Source organism: Megachile rotundata, chromosome 11, assembly GCF_050947335.1.
Source record: "Megachile rotundata isolate GNS110a chromosome 11, iyMegRotu1, whole genome shotgun sequence".
Classification (NCBI taxonomy): Eukaryota; Metazoa; Arthropoda; class Insecta; order Hymenoptera; family Megachilidae; genus Megachile; species Megachile rotundata.
Window position 1 is genome coordinate 15,499,959 of NC_134993.1, and position 20,792 is coordinate 15,520,750.

Consider the following 20,792-nt stretch of genomic DNA (forward strand, 5'->3'; position numbering starts at 1 on the left):
ATCGCCGCGTATTGTACCACCACGCGTGAGATTTGCTACGCTTCAAATTTACTATGATTTCAAATTCTCCACGCGTGGTACTTCCCTCGCGTTATATCGCCATGCGTGGAATTTGCCACGCATTATATCGCCGCGTGTCGTATCACCACGCGTGAGATTCGCTACGCTTCAAATTTGCTATGATATCAAATTCTCCACGCGTAATACTTCCCTCGCGTTATATCGCCACGCGTGGAATTTGCCACGCATTATTTCGCCGCGTGTCGTATCACCACGCGTGAGATTCGCTACGCTTCAAATTTACTATGATTTCAAATTCTCCACGCGTAGAACTTCTCTCGCGCTATATCGCCACGCGTGGAATTTTCCACGCGCGATATCGCCACGCATCGTATTACCACGCGTGAGATTTACTACGCTTCAAATTCTCCACGCGTAGTACTTCCCTCGCGCTATATCGCCACGCGTGGAATTCGCCACGCGTTATATCGCCATTCGTCGTATCACCACGCGTGGAATTCGCCACGCACTATATCACCACGCGTCCTATTACCACGCGTGAGATTTACTACGCTTCAAATTCTCCACGCGTAGTACTTCCCTCGCGCTATATCGCCACGCGTGGAATTCGCCACGTGTTATATCGCAACGCGTCGTATCACCACGCGTGAGATCCTACACGCGTAATACTTCCCACGAATTATATCGCCATGCGTAATACTTCCTTCGCACTATATCGCCACGCGTAATACTTCCCTCGTACTATATCGCCACATATGCGATTCACTACACATGAAATATCCTGTGCATTAAATTTGCCCTATTTGATTCTCGCCACTACATCACCACACGTAATATTCGCTTCGTATATTCACCACGTATTATATCACCGAATAAAAAAGCCTTTTCTATATCACAATTTCCAAGAACGCCATATTAACAGCAAAAGCCGTAAATGAAAACGCAGTTTTTCAAGAAAATTCCAGCGGAAAATCTATTGTACTCGTAGAAAAGCAGAGGAAAATCAGGTTGACGTTTCTGTAGGTGTAATTAAACGCATTTCAGCTCGTCACGGTCGTATCCAAAGGGTTAAGTTAATTCCTGGATCCAGTGCACGTCACGTCCGGTCGTCTGTCTCTCTGAAACGGTCCTGTATCCTCCGCTAAAGGATTACACGCTACAGATACGAGAGTTTTACGAAATTTAGTTGGTCGATCTTCGAAACGAAAATCTGAATAATTTTGTTAGTAATAAGCGAACGAATTTTTTTGAAGTCCACGGATCGGCGAGAAATCGAAGAAATTCATTTTGTCGCGACAATATCTTGCAGCTAGTGCAATCTACATGGAATTTCGCGAAATAGTTAGACGAACGAGCTGCCTGGCTCCCTATATCCTGCCGGATATTACGGGCTATTAAATTTTCAGAGGATTTAAGTGGCGAGAACGTTCGTAGTCCACGTTGAAAATTCAGCCGGCGAACGCTAGGAACTGCGGATCGATTCCCTTGCGACACTGCATTTCTCTTTCTCTTTTTATTTCTCCTTAAATCGCAATTTGGCGAACGTATTGTATCCACAGTTAACCAATGCTTTTTTAAAACCCATCCATCCAATCCCGCAGCAATTTCAACCCGCAATTTAAACAGTTCTCTTTCATTTTTCCACTTTCGGAACAGAGATGCATCTCTGATGCAGTTCGCATAACATTTTCCATCATAAAAATTTATTTAAAGAAAAATGACATTTTGAGATAAAAAGATTTACGGAAATTGCACTTTCACGAGATGAAAATTAACCGAGTGTTCACCTACTGGAGGGTCGAAATTTCGAAGGAAAAATTGAAAACATTCGCTTATCTCTTCGCAACACTCGAACTCAAGGCCTGCTACGGCTCCTCGTCGATCGATCAATCCGGAATGTATTATTAACTGCGTACTAATTATCCCCGTTCGTTAACGGAGGAGCCGAAACACGTAGTTAATATTGCATAACATGGAGCACGCCATTGGTGCGATCCGAAGCTTTTAACGCTAATTACAATCGACATTTTTCACCCTCCAGGGAAGACTGAAAACTCGTCCTTGTTCACGCCGTGTCGACTACCATCGATACGAGAGGACGACGATATTTTTCTTTCTCTCGAAGGTCTTTCTTAACCTTTTTATCGCAAACAATCGATATATACTCTTCGTGCCACCGTTCTTCCGTTATCTATACTAAACTAATAATCGTTCCACAATTTCTCCTGTGCTTTAATGGAGATCTTTCTAAAAATTATAGTCGTTATATTGTATCAGTTTCGTCGCTTTTGAGTACAGTCGCTATATGGCCCACGTCATTGTATTCGAAGTTTTGTCGCTTTTAGGTACAAGTCTATATGGCCCACATCATTGTATCAAGAGTTTCGTCGCTTTTAGGTAAAAATCTATATGGCCCACATTATTGTATCAGGTGTTTCCTCGCTTTTAGGTACAAGTCTCGCTATATGGCACACATCATTGTATCAGAAGTTTCGTCGCTTTTAGGTACAAATCTATATAGCCCACATTATTGTATCAAGAGTTTCGTCGTTTTTAAGTACAGTCTCGCTATATGGCCCAAATCGTTGTATCATAAGTTTCGTTGCTTTTAGGTACAAGTCTATATGGCCCACATCATTGCATCAAGAGTTTCGTCGTTTTTAAGTACAGTCTCGCTATATGGCCCAAATCGTTGTATCATAAGTTTCATCGCTTTTAGATGCAAGTCTATATGACCCACATCATTGTATCAAGAATTTCGTCGTTTTTAAGTACAGTCTCGCTATATGGCCCAAATCGTTGTATCATAAGTTTCGTCGTTTTTAGGTACAAGTCTATATGACCCAAATCATTGTAACAGAAGTTTCGACGCTTTTAAGCACAAGTCTCGCTATATGGCCCTCAACGACCATATAGACATGACTCCTTCAGAACCAAATTCTTTTGAGAATTATATATTCTATGTAGATCTTGTATTTTGTTAAAAAGTATACTTATAGACGTTTAGTTTTATAAAATACTATACGTAACACCAAGTATAAGAATTGTGTGCAGGGCCATATAACGAGGTTCGACTATAATAGACATTTTAAAAATTGATCAAAAGGGAAGCAAGTAATAAAGCGACGTTATTAGTCGGCCATCCAAACATCGAGTTCCAATTAAAACAGTTTTAACTGGAATGATCGCGAAGATAGCGAGAGCGATGGTCAGCGTTTGTTCTTCCAAACTGAAGTCTAAGTTTCGAACTAATAGCGGCAATTTTCATTTCCGAGTGCTGTTCCGGAAAGTTTCAACTGCTTTCCTGAACCTCACAGTCAGACCTCCCTAACGCCTGTTGCAAAATACTCGCTTCCAAAGTTTCCCTAATTACACGACACTTCGTCCGCGTTCCCGTATCGTGAAATTAGCTGAATTATCGCGGACAATCTTCTTCGCGTTCACTTTCGTCTTATCGCTTTCGACGTTTGGTCGTTAATCAGCCTTAAGGCTTCGAAAAATTTCATCGAGACTATTAAATATAAATTTTGATAATGAGCGAATCGACGAAAGCGTTCGATATAGCGCAGATGTAAAATTTGTCGTTCTTTCGGTTAATCGCACGATGAAATGGCCGAATGCGATTTAAATTGTATTATCGAAGATTCAATTTATCAGATCTGTTCGCGAATTTGTTTAACGAGATTCTCGAGATTAATCAACCGTGTACCATTATTCGCCAACAGCGAATTCATTCGTCTTTAAACACGTACAAAATTGAACATCGAACAATAAAAGGATCCGAAACAATAAAACGGAACGTTGAGATTTATCTCCGAGCACTGTTAAATGGCTAATTGATTTCGAACAAATTATACCGCAATCCTAATTGAAATATCTTCCTTCGGGGATGCCGTTCGAGCCAGCAATTTCTCGGAGCTACAAACGATAGTGTACGCTTGTTAACATCTCTCTATTCCTATTCATAAACTGTAGCCTGCCAGTTAAATTCAGAAATACCTTGCATCTCATGAATCGAATTCAACATCCTTTTAAACATTACTTCCGCATCAGGGAACCGTAACAACCACCGACTAAACGTTAATGCTGTTTCAATTAGCTGTCACAATAACCATATACAAATACAATAGACTCTCGCTATATTGCCGTGAGGATACAGGAAGGTTTATACAACTAATATCACACGCGACGCAATTCGATGTGGGAGGAATCTATAGGAAGAATGTACGGGGAAATACAACGAATCGCGATACGATGCGTGGCGATATAACACGAGGTTACATAACTTGTGGCGATATATCGCGAGACTATATAATGCATGGTAAAATTAAACGCGTAGCAATTCAATGCTTGGAAAAACTAACGCAGGGAAATTAAACACGTGGCGATATAACGCGTGGTTGTATAATTCGTGGCGATATGATGCGAGGTTATATAACGCGCAGTAAAATTAAATGCGTAGCGACTCAACGCTTGGAAAATCTAACGCACAGAAATTAAACGCGTGGAGAATCTAACGCAGGGAAATTTAACGCGTGGCAATATAACGCGAGGCTATGTAACGCGTGGTAAAATTAAATGCGTAGTGACTCAACGCTTGGAAGATCTAACGCAGAGAAATTAAACGCGTGGAGAATCTAACGCTGGGAAATTTAACGCGCGGCGATATAACGCGAGGCTATATAACGCGCCGTAAAATTAAACGCGTAGCGACTCAACGCTTGGAAAATCTAACGCAAAGGAATTAAACGCGTGGAGAATCTAACGCCGGGAAATTTAACGCGTGGCGATATAACGCGAGGCTATATAACGCGCCGTAAAATTAAACGCGTAGCGATTCAGCGCTTGGAGAATTTAATGCGTGAAATACAACGCGTGTTAATATAACACATGGCGATATAACACGTGGTGATATAACGCGAGGCTATATAACGCGTGGTAAAATTAAACGCATAGCGGTTCAACGTCTGAAGAATCTAATGTAGGAAAATACAACGCGTGTCTGTACAACACGTGGCAATATAACGCGAGGCAATTCAAGGCATAGGAAATTCCATGCAATATAACGCGAGACCTCAAAAAGTACGGCCTTGAAGCCACGTTACTATTTTTTCTGCATTTCAGACACAGGTTGCGAGTTGACCAGCGAGAGCATGCCCCTTCAAAGCGCCTTAACAGCAGCGGTGCAGACATCGGTGGGCGTGACGGAGATCTCCCTAGCGTCGAACACATCGGCGAAAACTAATAACGAGCAAGTGGCACAACTGTAGAGAGAGAAGAAAAGAGAGAAACCACAGCACCTTGGCGGGTCGTAATTCAAATTTCGCAGCACCAGGGCTACCCTGGCAGCGAGCCAACCGATAAGGAGGGAGAATCGCGAGTGAATGGTGGGAACGTGTGTTAATAAAAAGGGGATGATATTCTGATCGGTCGTGGGAGAAATGTTGTGTAGAAAATCGAGTATAAAGATCGCGGAGGATCTTTGAGCTATCACCGTGACTAACTTCGAAGGCTAGATCGAGAAACACGATGGAAAACGGGTTCGTGTGTGCTATCGTTCGTAAGTATCCAGACTCTTTCTAACTTTCAAATCGACTTTTCTTAGAAATTGCTCTGATCTTTTGATAAAACGTACCGTTAATTACAAAACTACTTTTTTTAAGTACTATTACCTCTACATTTTTCTGAATTCGTGAGGGAAGCGTCTGGATATTCGCGGAACGGTGTTGTAGATACGCTTAGATCGACGTCGATTAATGTTACGAAATGGACTAAAAACTAGGACGGAAACCTACGTTGCCTATTAATCTAATAACGACATTGATCATATCGTCACTGTCGTATTTGTTCGCTCATTATATCGAGATCATTCGTGTCGCGATCACTGTTGTCGTTATTGTTACTGTTAACGGTTATCCTCGTGAATTACATATATATGAATGATACACAAACACACGCATATACATATACATGCATATAGATGATACGTTGATACAGAAGAATCACTGGCACGAGTACATCAACGCGATATCGCGTGACATTTACGTTTACCATCACGCGATATCGCGTGTTCACTCGTTCAAAATTTTAATCATAAAATTTGCAATTTGAAGCTTCAGTGAGTAACCAAATTCAACAGTTAATTATTCGCGACGGTGGTCGAAAGTACTGGTGCCAGGAATTATTCCTGTACGGTTCAATCACGCAAATTGTAATTAGCTTGTTTCGAGTGACGTTCATTGTTCACACTCGTAGAGAGAAGGAACAAACATTTATTACAATTTCGCGGGATGTATATAACATGTATATCGTTAGATAGGTACATTCTCTTCGAGTTCATTCGATAATTTGGTTAAGTTTGTTGCCGGGGACTGTATCTTGCTTTACTGTTTCAAAAAGACCGCGATCGAGGATTCGATCACGTATTGTTCGATATATCCGGTTCTCTATACCGTCCCCTTCTGGTTATCACCGTTTCAATAATTAGCATGTTTCACACGAAAGAGTTGTTTTGTAAAAAATGATTAACAAGTAGTCAATGAAAGAAGGTACAATTCGACCGATCGCTGTGCGACCCTTTTAAACGTAGCTCGCGAGAGATATATATACATGTCTGAGGGTGGGGACAAGTGGCGGCAAATTTGAAACTCTTCCACGAACGGTAGACAATAAATCGCTTTAATCGGCGACTCAACCTGGTACGACCAATTCACACTCGATCTGTTCGACACCTTCGATTTTCATTGTCTAAAACATGGCTAGTACTTTTAGTTTCTAGTCGAAAACGCACGTTCATAGATGTTCTAGAGAGAAATCGAAAATTACAATTTCAGCGGAGATTGTAATCTTCGATCGTGCGGTTCGAAAATTACGAGCGTCTCGGAAATTTCAAAAACAAGAGTGTGAAGTTGACGCGAATGCGTTACGCATCGTACAAAAAAAGATAACTTTGTATCTTTTATTATAACACCGAACATTGAAATAGAGTTGCCCCGTCAAAATGAACTCTTGAATTATTTACCATACCACTCCTATCCTGCTTACAAGAAAAAAATTAAACGATATTCCGTGCCACGGTGATTTATGGAATTATTTTAGTGACAGACAAATTAGCAACGCAGCGAGAATCAAATTATCCTGTTCTGGATTGCATCTTTCAGGAGCCGTCTGCTTTTAATTTTAATCCGCTTCGAAGCACTCTACAATGGTAAGAATGCTGAGAATTAAGATCTTCTTGGTAAAATAAAACATTTTTCACTGTTCACAAAATGGCGGCCAGTGAACAGCTGACTCAGAGTCAAATTACACACCTCTTTATTTAAACAGTTAAATTATGAATTAAAGTCTCTAAGAAGTTGGACTTGGTAAAAGAAACTAAACCTAACCTAGCCTGATGTCATAACAATAGCAAACGCAAAAACAAAAGGAAGTCTTCCTTGACCGTAACTGATAAACTCCACTTCTGGTGCTCGGCTATTATTGCATGAAGTTTGTTTCACGTTCGAGCGCATCTTAATAGCCGGTGACCCGAGTAAGAATATTCATGACCCGTATTCCATGCAGAGTCCAATTTTCGTTGGCATTAATAAAACACCACGGTATTCCGCCAGGGTCACTGAAATAGACTGACACAAAATCCCGATATTCTTGTTTCTCATTAAGCATGCACCGTGCTGTCATGTCACGAAAAGATACAAGTAAAATGCAGGATCCGTTACAATTACGATTTTAATGGTTAACCACGACTGATCACTTTGTCCGTACGAAAGGAACCGGCATTCAATTTGAATACAAATCAAACTACATACATTCGGAATGAACCTTGGTTATTCGGGAACGAGATTTTTGATCGATTGAATAATTGATTTACGGCGATTCGATTATTTCGTCGAAGAACGCCAGTGTTGACTGTTATTCAAACTACTATTGCGTAACTTTGCTGCGAGTATATATTTTGATAACGGCGTACACACGATAACAACAAACGTTGAAAGTTACACGCGCTGTTTTCTACAGATTGTCGTCTCTCGTTTTTTTGGAAACTGTTTTTGATCACTAGAAATTGAAAACCTGTTCGAGAATGGCTTCAACGTGGAGGTTCATGGCCCTGGCGTATCTGGTAAGAGCACCTGTCAAACGAACGTATTTCCAGATAAATCGAAATATTGTGCACCATACGAGTCATGGAGAATGCCCTTCGTGCAATCTCGGCTGCTCTCGGAAATCTTCGGTTGTTTGCATACTATTCGGGGAGTCGCGACTACATATTGTCATAATTGAGGGGGATTTATCGAACATTGTAAACAGTCGGGGACAAATATTTCACACGTTCGATGCGTTTAATCGTAACACGTAGGATTGGTCTTGTTACGTACCGTTTATGTCAGCCTTGTTTAACCTTTGAGTTAATATGTTCAGCGAGAGAACCGCCTCTTACAATACACTTCATTTTGTGGTTTCAAACAAATTATACGACGGAGTATTACTGAAGCAATAAACACGTAGCCGTGGCACGATAAATGAAATTAACACGCGACGTGACTGACCCGTCAAAGTTAGCGACGCCGCTCGTATTTTCGCGAAATAACGTTTTATTTAGATTTTCGTCTCAAACTCAATTTATGTGTCCAACTTTCGCACATTGAAAAACAGTATTATAACCGTTCATTTTTAGTGACAAATTTTAAAGTAAATGACTCATGTAAGAGGCGTTCGTATTGGATAATCGTTCGAAGCGTTTGACAGGATTGGATAACGTTTCCCGCGCAATATCAGCACGATTTTAACGACTAATATATCGTTCAAATATTTGCGTTTATAACGTTAAAATGTTTTAAGATTATCGCAACATGCATTATTGTAAATTTTGATATTGTAAAGTACGATAAGCTGTGCAATTTTTAATGACTCACCGATGCTGGCGATTTCCCTATCGTCTCCATTAAGATTAGCGTGCGTCCTGAGTCCTGAAAATAAATTATTCATGAACAAGTGCTTTACTTGAGAAATTGATTTCAATTATTGAATACTAACTCGAATCGCATTACACAACACGTTTTTAATATTCATGTTGCAGTTTTAAACTATTTTCACAACTTTTAATTCACTTTACGACGTTCGACGTACGCGCACGAAGGATAATTCAAACTAAAGATGGCTGCCGATGTACTACTCGAATCAAATGCACTATCGAATGATATAGTACGAATTATTATATCAATAATTTTTAAATATTTTTGCGTACTAAATTTATTTTATTTTATTTATTTATTTATCTTATGTTTTAGACATTTAAATATGGTACAAAAATAAAATTTAATATAATTAACTTCGATCGATTGATAATCGATTGCGTACTATTTCGAACAATTTCACGCGGCAAATTTGAAAGATAATGGCGGTACTAGTATGATACACAACACTCGATTTTCTTAACAAATATAATATACAAATAAAATGTAATATAATTACATTTCGATCGAATATTGATAATCGATCGCGTACTATTTCGAACAATTTCACGCGCCAAATTTGAAAGATAATGGCACTAGTATGATACACAGCACTCGATTTTCTCAACAAATATGAACAAAAATATATACAAGCGCAATTATTTAAAGATAAGAACCAGGATTTCCAAGTTGCTGACGAATACAGAAAGAAATCCATGTTTATTTAGGGTAGGAATGTACGCGATCAAAAATGTCGATTCTTCTCTGTAAGCTGCTTTCGATGCGGAGCCGTCGTCCCCTTCAGACTAACGGATATCGGAGAAGGAATTCGAGACGTCACGATAAAAGGATGGTGAGCAAAACAATGAATTTTCCGTTAACCGTCATACCTGCGACAAGTCTTGACAATTACAGACTGTTTCTCTTATCTCTGCTCTTCGCTATCATACGTTCCCTCGAGAATGCGTCGTTCGAGAAAAAATATATGCATGAACGCGTTGCGAAGTGAAACTTCTATATTGTGGATCAAAATTTGGGTTCACGATTTTGACGTAACGTTAGGTCATGTTTATAGAAATTTCACTTAAAAAATCTTGGGTCGAAAACGCATAACTTACCAGATATGCGGGACAATGTGTTTCGGCCCTAATGTACCGTAAAGACAACTGAACTGTACTCGATGCATTGAAATGCATAGGTACGTGAAACCAGGCGACCGGGTGTCTCAATTCGATAACATTTGCGAGGTCCAAAGCGACAAAGCATCCGTGACGATTACCAGCCGTTACGACGGATTAGTTAAAGCCTTGCACTACAAGGTGGACGATGTAGCTCTGATAGGGGACGCGTTGCTGGACATCGAACTAGACGGTGACAGTGATGAAAGTACAGTAATCGAGAACAAAGGGAACGTCCAAGTCGAGGGAGAAAAACAAATTGGAATAGAAAAAGCGCTGGCTACCCCGGCGGTCAGAAGGATAGCCATGGAGAACGATATTAAGTTAAAAGACGTCGTTCCCACGGGGAAAAATGGGAGAGTGCTTAAGGAGGATATATTGGCTCACTTGAAAAAAATTTCTGTTGGTTCCGAGGAAAAAAGGGTCGAGGAAAAACCAACAGCCGAGAAGGTGCCGATAAAAGGCTACAGCAAGCATATGTGGAAAACGATGACGCAATCTCTGGTAAGTTGGATCTTCCCCTAGGGACAACCATGTTGCTAGAAATTCTCTCTTCATAATGTAACAAAATACCATTCACTTCAGTCTTGAACTTTCCTAAATTCTTAAGCTGTCAGCAACTCATAAAACTTCTTTAAGTGATTAACAGATCAGCTTACCTATTTTATGCTAAAAGTTTCATGCTGTAGGTCTTGCATGCTTTACCACCTAAAAAATAATATTTCACTGATATTAATATTTTATAATAATATATAATATAATATATATATATATATAGAATATAATAATATATAACAATATTAATATAATAACAATATTATTAGTATAATAATACACTAGTTAAAAGTATTAAAAGAAGTCGGAATTTTGACCAGTCAGATTGCTATCTACGTGAATGAAATCACAAAGCGTGCCTATTAACCGCGATATTAATAAGCTGTGGCAGGTTAAAATGTAAATCATGCGTAAATTGCAAGATTAGCAGAATTTCGTCTATCACGTGTCCACTAAATAAGCGATTGGTTAATCGTTATAAATCAATGGACGGCTAATGGCGCGTCGAATAAACTGATTTAACGATTAAATGACCGCCCGCGGTAAAAGGAAAAAAAGAAGACCGTAATTCGATAATCGTACCACAGAAGTCTGCCTCTGGTAGAGATTCTGTGCGCACCGTGTCAGCAATTGGAACACGAGAATCACGGCAAACCGATAATAGAAGTGCGTCGCCTAAAAGTGACGTTGACACACGCGATTGATAGCAATCGATCGAATCCGACCACTCGGCCGAATTTCCCGTCGACGTTGACGAACGAAACACGGTTAAAGTGTTCCGGAAAGCACAGATGTTTCAATCGCTTCATCCCTCTTCTTTTTAGCCTGCAAATATAACGTGCACATATGATTGCTGACTTTGTTAATTACATGCCCCAAATAAACGTGTAATTAACGCGGTGACGTTACGTAAAACGAAGGAATTGTTTACAGAGCATACCTCACTTCGTGTACAGCGACGAATGCAATGTTGATAAATTGACGGATTACCGGAACGAAGTGAAAGACACTTTAAAACAGCAGGGTGTCTCCTTAAGCTTGATGCCCTTCTTCATTAAAGCAGCCTCGAAAGCGTTGGAAAAAGTGCCACAATTGAACGCGTGGCTCGACCAGGAAAATCAAAGCCTGCAAGTTTTAGACAGCCATAATATTGGGATCGCTATGGACACACCGGAGGGTCTGGTAGTACCTAATATAAAAAACGTTCAAAACTTGAGTATCGTGGAAATTGCGAGGGAACTGAATAGACTTCAAGAACTTGGCAGGAAGACGTCGATACCATTGAACGATTTATCGCAGACAACATTCTCCTTATCGAACATCGGCGTTGTAAGTCTATGAAAACTTTCAATCTATCGATATTAAGTGGCATCAATCGTTGTACAATTAAATCACTTTAAACTCACTCTCAGTTGTTATTCAAAATCGATGTAATTGATCTGGAAACAGTGATGAACAAGTCGAGTGCCGGCAGAAGAGTCACTGGCATGTTAGGGAAACTGGGGAGAATTTAGAAATTCTCAGATTTTGAAAATTTTTTATAATTTGACATATATAGCGCCTGTAGGTTATCAGCCTGTTTACTCGCATACCGCGTATGCGCAATTGGCCATCACTGATCTAGGACATCGATCTATTCGATTTATTCGATACTTCGGTCACGTGATATTATGGCGCCATTCGAAAGATTTTATCTTTACAGATTGGCGGTACGTACACGAAGCCGGTAATTCTGAGTCCTCAAATCGTAATCGGTGCACTTGGAAAAGTGCAAACGTTACCTCGATTCGATGATAAACAGAATGTAGTTGCTGCGAAGATAATAGCGATCAGCTGGGCCGCCGATCATCGAGTTGTAGATGGCGTCACTATGGCGAAATATTCGAATCTATGGAAACACTACGTCGAAAATCCTACGCTTCTGTTAATAGGCGCGTAACTTCGCAGAATTTTAAGAAATGTACTTGAAAAATACTTTAATCGAAAATATTTTTTCAACGACGATAAAATATACTTACTCTGTTGAAACATATCGCTGTATTATTTAAGTACAATAAAGATCTGAACATTTTGTACGTAAATATTAATTTATTTATTGCTGCACAACCAACTAGGACATTTTAAGAAAGGTAAAATATCTTTTTTTCTAACATATTCAAAGTGTTACAACTGTATGATAGTTACTATACGGTGATCGGTCAAACTGTGAGCACTTTCATACAATAAATCTATTATACAATGTCATACAAACCATTCAAATAGGATATACAAAAAAATATAAAGTGGTTGTACCGATTTGAAGGTCTACAATGGTTCTATTTATACAAAGCAAAAGTTCCATTGTTGTAACGATAGATTAACATTAAAAGAAAGGGAAGTTTAATTTAACAGATTCATAATTAAATGAAAATTTGTACAAGTACTACCACTTGTTCATTTATATGCTTGTAATTTGCATATATACAATTTAATGTATTATATTTTTTCAATCACACGCTTCCAGTACAATCTTTACACTCCTTTAAATGCCACTTAAATATTTCTTCAAAAAGTAGTCAGTCTGTTTAGTAATTAGAGTAGTAGAAAAGAGTGTATATGTGTTCTTATGGTCCAAAATCTTTCATTTAATAATTAAAATATTCATTTGATTCCACGAATGGTTCTAATTCAAATCTCCAACAATACTTTTTAAACTTTAAATAAATGAATACGCATGCAAAATTTGTACGCTTATTAAGAATAAACACGTAAAGAGTATTGATCGAAACATAAATGCATATATAAATATATCATTCTTTTCTATCATAGCTCTTATAGGTAAAACTGGTATAAAAAAAACTACACAAAATATTACTAGAAATACAGATGTTAGGTGATGGGTATAATCCACCTTTGATCATACTTCTTATTTTCCAATATGACTAGGTATGCAGATTATTGTTGGTAATATAGTTAGTTCAGAAGTTTAAATACAAAGCTGCTTTTGTATAGTAGAACTACGTATACTCGCAAAAATAACTAAAACACATATAACTTTTACTAAGAATACTTTACAATTGAGTATATAGTTGCCTAAAATTACTTTCACAAAATACAGAAGTAAAGTGAGGATCAAAAATAATCTGTTCTTTTCTTTTCTTCTTTTTTTCTTTCTTTCGAAAATATATCAACATGTAAATTCTACGTGATATATTTGAAGGAATCCTTCTGAAAATATAAAACTTTTTGTCGTAATTCTCAATCATGGAAGTTCTAAGCTTCTCACAGTTTCAAATAATGTATACTCAGAGAGTAGAATAAAATAAGACGTATACATTTTAAGTCATGCTCAACCCACACACGTATATACGTATATCATATACATACATATATACCCCTGTTATATAGCTACCGTGTAACTGTAACGTTATTTTCATGGAACTGTTAATAAAATTATTAACAAACTCCATATTTAAATTAACATCAGAAAATATTTCGATTCTATGCAGAAAGACATTTCAAAAAATATAAAAACAATTAATACACAGTACTTAAATGCATTTACACAAATGCATAAAACATACTCCTTGAAGATCCTTAGAATAAGCAAAAGCTAATTAAAACTGTAAGATATATAAACAAAGAATGCATAGGTAATGAGAATGTGCACAGTAATTGTTCTGTATGCGAGGTAAAGCGAAGTGCGATATCGTTATCTTGTTGTAAAAGTTCTGGGGTACAAATAGCGTACTGGTTTTAACTCGTACCTTGACACGAACAGTTTTCGCTTGTGCCTATACATCATTGTACAACCTTTCTAAACATTTATCTCACAGCTCTACTCCATTTACATGAATAACTTTCATTTTTCGATATACCTCCACTAACATAGAAAAGTAGTGTTTTATCTTACGTTTCGGCATTATCATACCATATTAATAACTGTCGTTAAATAACAGTTTCTACAAGGTACATACATTTGTTCCTTTAGCACAGAACGGATCAAATATAGTAATTCACAACCACAACAATAAAAATTTAATTTTATAAAAAAAAACTTAAAAGCTGACTTCATGAGTAAAAGAGAAGCGTTCAATAAAATTAAACATATCACGAATCAATGGCAAGCAAAATCGTTTAAAATGAAATGTGAGAATGTGATTTGTATAAACAATTTAAATTTGAGTATTTCAGGGAACTTCCAACAAAATAGCTATAAATGTTACGAATAAAATTACGGCACATAGAAGAATATCCCTTTATCCTTACTGTAACAAGATTCTCACAGATAGTTTTGAGATAAACGCAAAATTTTAAACATAAATTATAAAATTTGTATGAATAGATTTGTAGAAAAAAAATATATCTATGTGTACTAAATACTTTAAAGAACATAAAGTAAATATCTATAAGAATCCTGCCCAAGTGACAGAGATAACTTTTGTATATATATATATATATATATACGTTATATATATATTTGTTTTATACATAATCATTTTTAATGTATACGATTAATAAATAGTATTTTGTTCTGGCACATTGTCAGCTCTCTGCAAAGAGAACAAGTGAGTTGACATAAATACAACCAACACCATAAAACAACACTTTTATGGAGTTTGAAAGTCAGGAAGAAACTTATCTTAAATTGTTCACTAAATAGTTACTACCTTATGCTATTTACGTGGGCAATATATAATACGAGTGAGCTGTGGATTGGCCCATGGTGAAATTTGTCTTAAAAATAATTTTCTTGTACATCACATTTCAATTTTCTTTTTTTCATCAATTGTGCAAGAAAACAGGTTCTTAATCTATGATATAACCTAAGGATCAATTCTTGCTTCTTGTTATTGTTCCTTCAAAACGTTATTATATAGTCATACGACCACTGGAAGCCAGAAATGTTTTCTTCGAATATGTGCCCCCCACTTTCACCTTTGGTAACGCTGTTTCAGTCGTACAGATCAGTCGCAAAGAGTACGATTCACTATCGTGAAAAGCGTTCAAAGCAAAGTCAACTATGTTCTTGCATGTACGTTGGATATAAGTTTGTCGATCTCGATCAACAAATTTTATCCATAAAAAAAGAAACTTACATGAGACGTACTCAGTCTAATGTGCGTAAACTAATTGACGAAATTGGAAAATAAGAAATTTCCATCGAGTTAACGTTATTGATGACGACTGATCATCATGGATACCACTGCACCGGTAGCTCGAAGAACAGCCACAGCATTATTGTGATCGGATTTTGTGAAATCTATGCCATCCACTTCCAAGATTTTGTCCCCTGGTCGAAGTGTACCTTGTGCTGGACCATCTGGATTGACTTTAGTTACTATAATTCCCTGAGACAAACAGAAGGACACATTAAAGTCTATAATAACTTGTAACTTTCACTTTGAATTACAAATATTTACAGTTTCTGCACCTGCCACACCACCGGCTATACTGAAACCAAGACCTGGATTTTTTTTCACCTGAACAGGTAACTGTAAATGCAAATTGTTCATTATAGTGCAAGTAAAAAATATCTTTCATCAATTTCTCTACCAAGGGGAATAACGTACCACATTAGCATTTTTATGCGGTCCAAACATCCACTTAAATCTTGGCTTTTTTTCAGAGTTTAATAATTCATTTGTCCCGGTAACCTTGTACTTATCAATATTAGAATTGGTCACCTCATTCTGAGATTTATTGTTAATTGAAATTGGCGTACTTCGACCAGAGTTAGTTTCATTTCTTACGAGTACAGGACTGTTCATATTTAGAGACGTTTCATGAGATACAGTTTGTAAATTTGTATCTTGATCATCTACATTCGAATTTGTTGAATTTACTGATACCACGTTATCGCATAAAGTATTATTATTGGAGACATTTCCGTTTACCGTTTTCTTTGACCGATCTGAAAGCTTTGCTTGTATAGTGAGCGGACTTCGATATTTCTTCCCGGTTACCGGTGATGTAGGTATGCACGACGGGTCCAGTACTTTCGTGGATTCATAATCTTCAACGGAAGAGTTTATACACTTATTTGATAGATCATTATTCGAAAGAGAATTCGTAGATTCTAGATGCTTTGTTTTTAAAATAGGTATTCTACTTGGTTTCAATAATCGGTCCCCTTCAAAAGATTGTTCCGGTTCATTAGATTCTGTTTGGTCTTCAGTATTGGAAGTTTTCCCATCAGTTACAGAAATATTTGTTGCATCTGTATTATTCAATGAAAGTTGATCACTATATAAAGGTACGTGTTCCGCGACTTTAAATGATTCTACTCCATCATAATTTTGTGTTTGCATTTCCTGAGGTGTTCTTGAATTTGTTACGTTAACTTCAGCTTGTGGAGGAGTGATCGTGGACGAGTCTGACTGAGCTGTTAAAATAATAAATTTTTCTTAGTCAATTTAATGGTATAAATTATCTGTATATAATGAAGAGTAACGTACACTGATTTAACTGTTGAAAAAGAGCCGCTTTCTTTGAAAATGCAGCAGCGATATGATACGGTGGCGGAACAGGTGGAATTTCGTTCAGTTTTGGCGTTTGAATGTGCATCTGTTCTGTGTTCTTAGTACCCACGGCAATAGGTATACTTTTATACGGATCTATAAATTTTTCTGATTCCACGATCTTTGCTGTATTCGCTTTCGAATATTCATCCGGTTTCCAAGTAGAATTCACGTAGTCTGCTACTGTTGGAGGCTTGGAAAGATACTCGGAGGTAGGATTACGAATATATTTTGCTTCTCGAATATCCGGGCTTTTCTCTTTCGCAAGTACTGTCTTATTCGCTTCGTCAGAAGATTCTTCTGAAACGGACTGTTCTGTTCCAACATCAGTAGGGCTGTTGTTCTTGTATCCTTTTGACATATGACGTTCAGTAGGTGAAAGTAAAACATGCGAACCCTGTGGAGAATATGAACATTAAATTACAGTTTGAATTCCACCTATTAAATTTTCTATAATCAATATTCATGCTATACTGAATCTCATTTTATTTTTATATCATAAATGTTTATTAGAATTATCAAATTATTAGTGTTCATTGAACTCGTTAACATTATTAATAGTTACTCTGGAATTTACTAAATTGTCTTTCTTCCCATAATTCTCAATACCTTATTAAACAAACTTTGCGAAAAACAGGTCCCGGTTTTTGAGGTAAGGTCCAGAGTAGTTGTAGCAATAATAGCTTCTTTGATCATAGTCTCCTGTTCTAAATGCATCTGTAATTTTCAATTGGCCATCTTCCTATATTTTCGATTTCGATCAAAATATAAAAATACACAAAAATGAAAATAAAAAGCACAGATAGAACTTGAAATTGTTCGTATCTTCCAGTGCTATTTTATTTTAAATTTTTGTCGTCTTTTTCACCCTGTTAAACGTAACAAGTGGTAGAAACAATACCGTATAACACTTACTCTTTGATCATGCGCGGACTGATGATGCAAATTGCGGGCATGCCTAGCAAGGTTGCGCAGCTCTTTAGGATAGGGAGTCGGTGCTCGATGAAGTTGCCTAGGGATCTCAGATTCTACTTCAGCAGCAAAACATATTCTTTTTCCAGTGCCAACGATTGAACTCGAAATTAGTCCTACAGCCGGTGTTACTTCTGTATGCGACATAAAATAAAACATTACTTTAATGGTACATTAATACATGTTTCAAAATACTTCTAAAAAAAATACAAAATATAATTGCTCCATTCAATTCATTAGATTGTACTTTACCCTTTCATTCCTCATCTTCCTGTTCATTATCCACTAGCAGCAATAACGTATTGTGTGTTTTAATTATTAATTATTTATGATTATATTCATGACGACATATGTAAAACACATAGACATCACTATATGAATGAAGACACTTACGTTCAAGTTCTTGCCGTGGTTTCTGTGGGAGCATAAAACAACTCAACACCATCATATCCTCTTCGCAATTGAATTCCTGTTGTAGCGGCACTAACGGTTGACTTTGATTGTCGCTCAGCCATAATGCTTTTAAATTACTCAGATTTAACATCGAAACGGGCAAAAATTTGATGCAATTGTTCACAAGATTGAGTACTCTTAACGAAGATAAATGACCTAGTTCAGGCGGTACTCGGGTTAGATTATTTGATCTTAATGAAAGCAACGATAATGCAGTACAACTTCCAATTTCTGGTGGAAGGCATCTCAAGTAGTTATTGTCTGCATTTAAACAATGTAGTTTTCTCAAAAGTCCTATCGACGATGGTAAATATTCAAGGAAGTTCTTAGTAACTATAAGCTCCTCTAAGCTTGACATCTGTCCAATGTCATTTGGCAGTGCATTCAATTGATTGTCATCAACTTTAAGAGTCACAATTGTACGTAGATAGCAAAGAGAGTCTGGTAACTGATAAATTTCATTCGATGAAAGATGCATAATCGAAATATCTCTCCACCCTTCTACCTCTGATGGAATAACATGGATTGCATTCATTGTACAATCAAAATGATTTAAACGATAAAGTTGGTTAATGTTAACCGGTATACGTCTAATATCATTACCATCTATCCACAATTCTGTGAGGTTGATGAGATCCCCCACAACTTCAGGCTGTAAGAATGTTGTCAATTTAATACATATCAATACATTGTATCACTTTGACAAACACAAACTTACCAATTCAGTGAAATCATTATTACCAATATCAAGTCTTTGTAAATTTACTAAACGGCTCATACTCTTTGGCAATGTCATCATGTTATTCTCTCTAAGTTCTAACGTTCTCAAAGCTGAAAGTCTTCCAAAATTTGCTGGTAGATATTCTATATATGCATCGTTTATATATAATTCTCGTAATCCAACAATATGAGTAATAGCATCTGGGAAACGTTCAAAAGGATTAACACTGATATCTATAGAACGAAGGTTTTTACATTCTTTTATACTATCTGGCAATTCTTTAATACCTGAAAAAAGAAAAATAGTATTAACAAAACATACTTAAGTGTTTACAACAAAAATTTTATGAATAATGTTTCTATACACACTATTTTTACTGAGGTCTAAATATTCTAAATTAATTAATGATGCTATGGCGGGTGGTAACGTGGTGACTTCATTATCACTAAGAGAAAGTACTCGCAATTCATGGCACTGAAACAGTGGCCTTGGAAGATCCTTTATCTACGATAAAATATAAATGTAATTTCTCAAAAATGAAAAATGTTAGCAGCTGCATAAAAACAATTCTTTAATATTTATAATTACTCTGTTGGCATCAAGATACAGCTTTTCCAATGTCCTTTCATAAATGAACACATCAGGTGGTACATCATAAAGATTACAGTGATTTAACTGTAACTCGCAGATATCTTCTTCTTGTGCTCTCAAACATGCAGTGCACTGCCACCAAGCACTACCCATTTCATGAATAACTGTAAATAAATATATTTTAATTTTTATACATGTCAATAATAAGCTGAAAGTATGGTTCATTGTGCATAAGTGATTCACACAGCAACAATAGGTAATTGACAATTACCTATAATACTTCAAGAATGATTCTTCAAGAACATCGATATATCTATGGTAAGCAAACAGATTTGTGAACTCGCTAAAGACTATCGTTCTATGGAATTTTTGAAAATCATTCGGACATTGAGACGTCAATGTTCCGTTTTTTTCGAGCTGGCTTCGTCAAAGTTATTTCTTGTCGCACCATAGCGAATATTACGATACGCGATACAATATTGAGAAGTTTCTTCCTCAGACAAATGGGAATTATTCACAAAGCGTTACGATGCGGTGATCTACGCTAAGTAGATGTCAAGAGATGTAGGTTATTCGATATTTCTCTTTAAGGATTTCCCTCATGAACATATCTCACTGTTTACTCGTTACACATTTTCATTTTTCGTATAATTAGCGTAGTTAACGATGAATTGCTTTAACAGAGTAGTAAAGGATCTCCCTTGAAAGTATAAGAATTTGACACATTTGTGAGAATCGAACGACCATACAAGTCTACTATTTACTGAAAAACCTTCGATGAACTAATGGTCCGTTCATAATGCATCGATATTTCTCATTGTATCTGTACGGTTCAACGAACATTGAAAAA

General features: G+C 37.0%; 4 protein-coding genes across 17 annotated transcripts in view; 2 read left to right on the top strand and 2 right to left on the bottom strand.

Annotated features, from left to right (window-relative positions):
* mGluR (metabotropic Glutamate Receptor) overlaps positions 1–7,026 on the top strand; it is a 33,579-nt gene extending 26,553 nt beyond the window's left edge. For all 4 annotated transcript variants that reach the window (XM_076536995.1, XM_003705712.3, XM_076536993.1 and 1 more), the window contains one exon: positions 5,146–7,026. In XM_076536995.1, coding sequence (XP_076393110.1) covers positions 5,146–5,291 — 146 coding nt within the window. In that variant the 3' untranslated portion in view covers positions 5,292–7,026. The remainder of the gene's footprint in view (positions 1–5,145) is intronic.
* Positions 1–11,784, bottom strand: part of Atg4b (Autophagy-related 4b) — a 48,204-nt gene extending 36,420 nt beyond the window's left edge. Inside the window, exons 1-4 of one of the 3 annotated variants that reach the window (XM_076537000.1) lie at positions 11,646–11,784; positions 11,288–11,530; positions 10,810–10,858; positions 8,934–8,987 (exon numbers count right to left, since the gene is read on the bottom strand). The gene's annotated coding sequence lies outside the window, so the exon portion shown is untranslated. Of the gene's footprint in view, positions 1–8,396; positions 8,538–8,933; positions 8,988–9,054; positions 9,186–10,809; positions 10,859–11,287; positions 11,531–11,645 lie in introns of those variants that run through there. The other 2 variants (XM_076536999.1, XM_076537001.1) reach the window with 2 other exon arrangements.
* Dbct (Dihydrolipoamide branched chain transacylase E2) lies at positions 7,609–12,786 on the top strand. 2 transcript variants are annotated; one of them, XM_003705710.3, is made up of 5 exons: positions 7,609–8,140; positions 9,701–9,825; positions 10,171–10,654; positions 11,639–12,034; positions 12,408–12,786. In XM_003705710.3, the coding sequence occupies exons 1-5, from the start codon at positions 8,102–8,104 to the stop codon at positions 12,642–12,644; spliced, it is 1,281 nt and encodes a 426-aa protein (XP_003705758.1). In that variant the 5' UTR covers positions 7,609–8,101; the 3' UTR covers positions 12,645–12,786. The 2 variants fall into 2 exon arrangements, with proteins under 2 accessions (XP_003705758.1, XP_012146398.1); XM_012291008.2 differs by lacking the exon at positions 7,609–8,140 and adding an exon at positions 9,083–9,222.
* On the bottom strand, positions 12,774–20,711 carry Lap1 (leucine rich repeat containing protein 7 lap1). 8 transcript variants are annotated; one of them, XM_076536990.1, is made up of 12 exons: positions 20,214–20,711; positions 19,940–20,106; positions 19,720–19,855; positions 19,349–19,638; positions 18,571–19,282; positions 18,121–18,311; positions 17,815–17,922; positions 17,143–17,602; positions 16,797–17,069; positions 16,582–16,700; positions 16,108–16,179; positions 12,774–16,035 (listed from the first exon to the last, which is right to left on the bottom strand). In XM_076536990.1, exons 2-12 carry the CDS (start codon positions 20,093–20,095, stop codon positions 15,859–15,861), a joined length of 2,694 nt encoding a protein of 897 aa, XP_076393105.1. In that variant the 5' UTR covers positions 20,096–20,106; positions 20,214–20,711; the 3' UTR covers positions 12,774–15,858. The 8 variants fall into 8 exon arrangements, with proteins under 8 accessions (XP_076393105.1, XP_012146387.1, XP_012146388.1 ...); XM_012290997.2 differs by having other exon boundaries at positions 16,258–16,700; positions 20,214–20,710; XM_012290998.2 differs by having other exon boundaries at positions 16,582–17,069; positions 20,214–20,710.
* Positions 20,712–20,792: the final 81 nt, after the last annotated feature.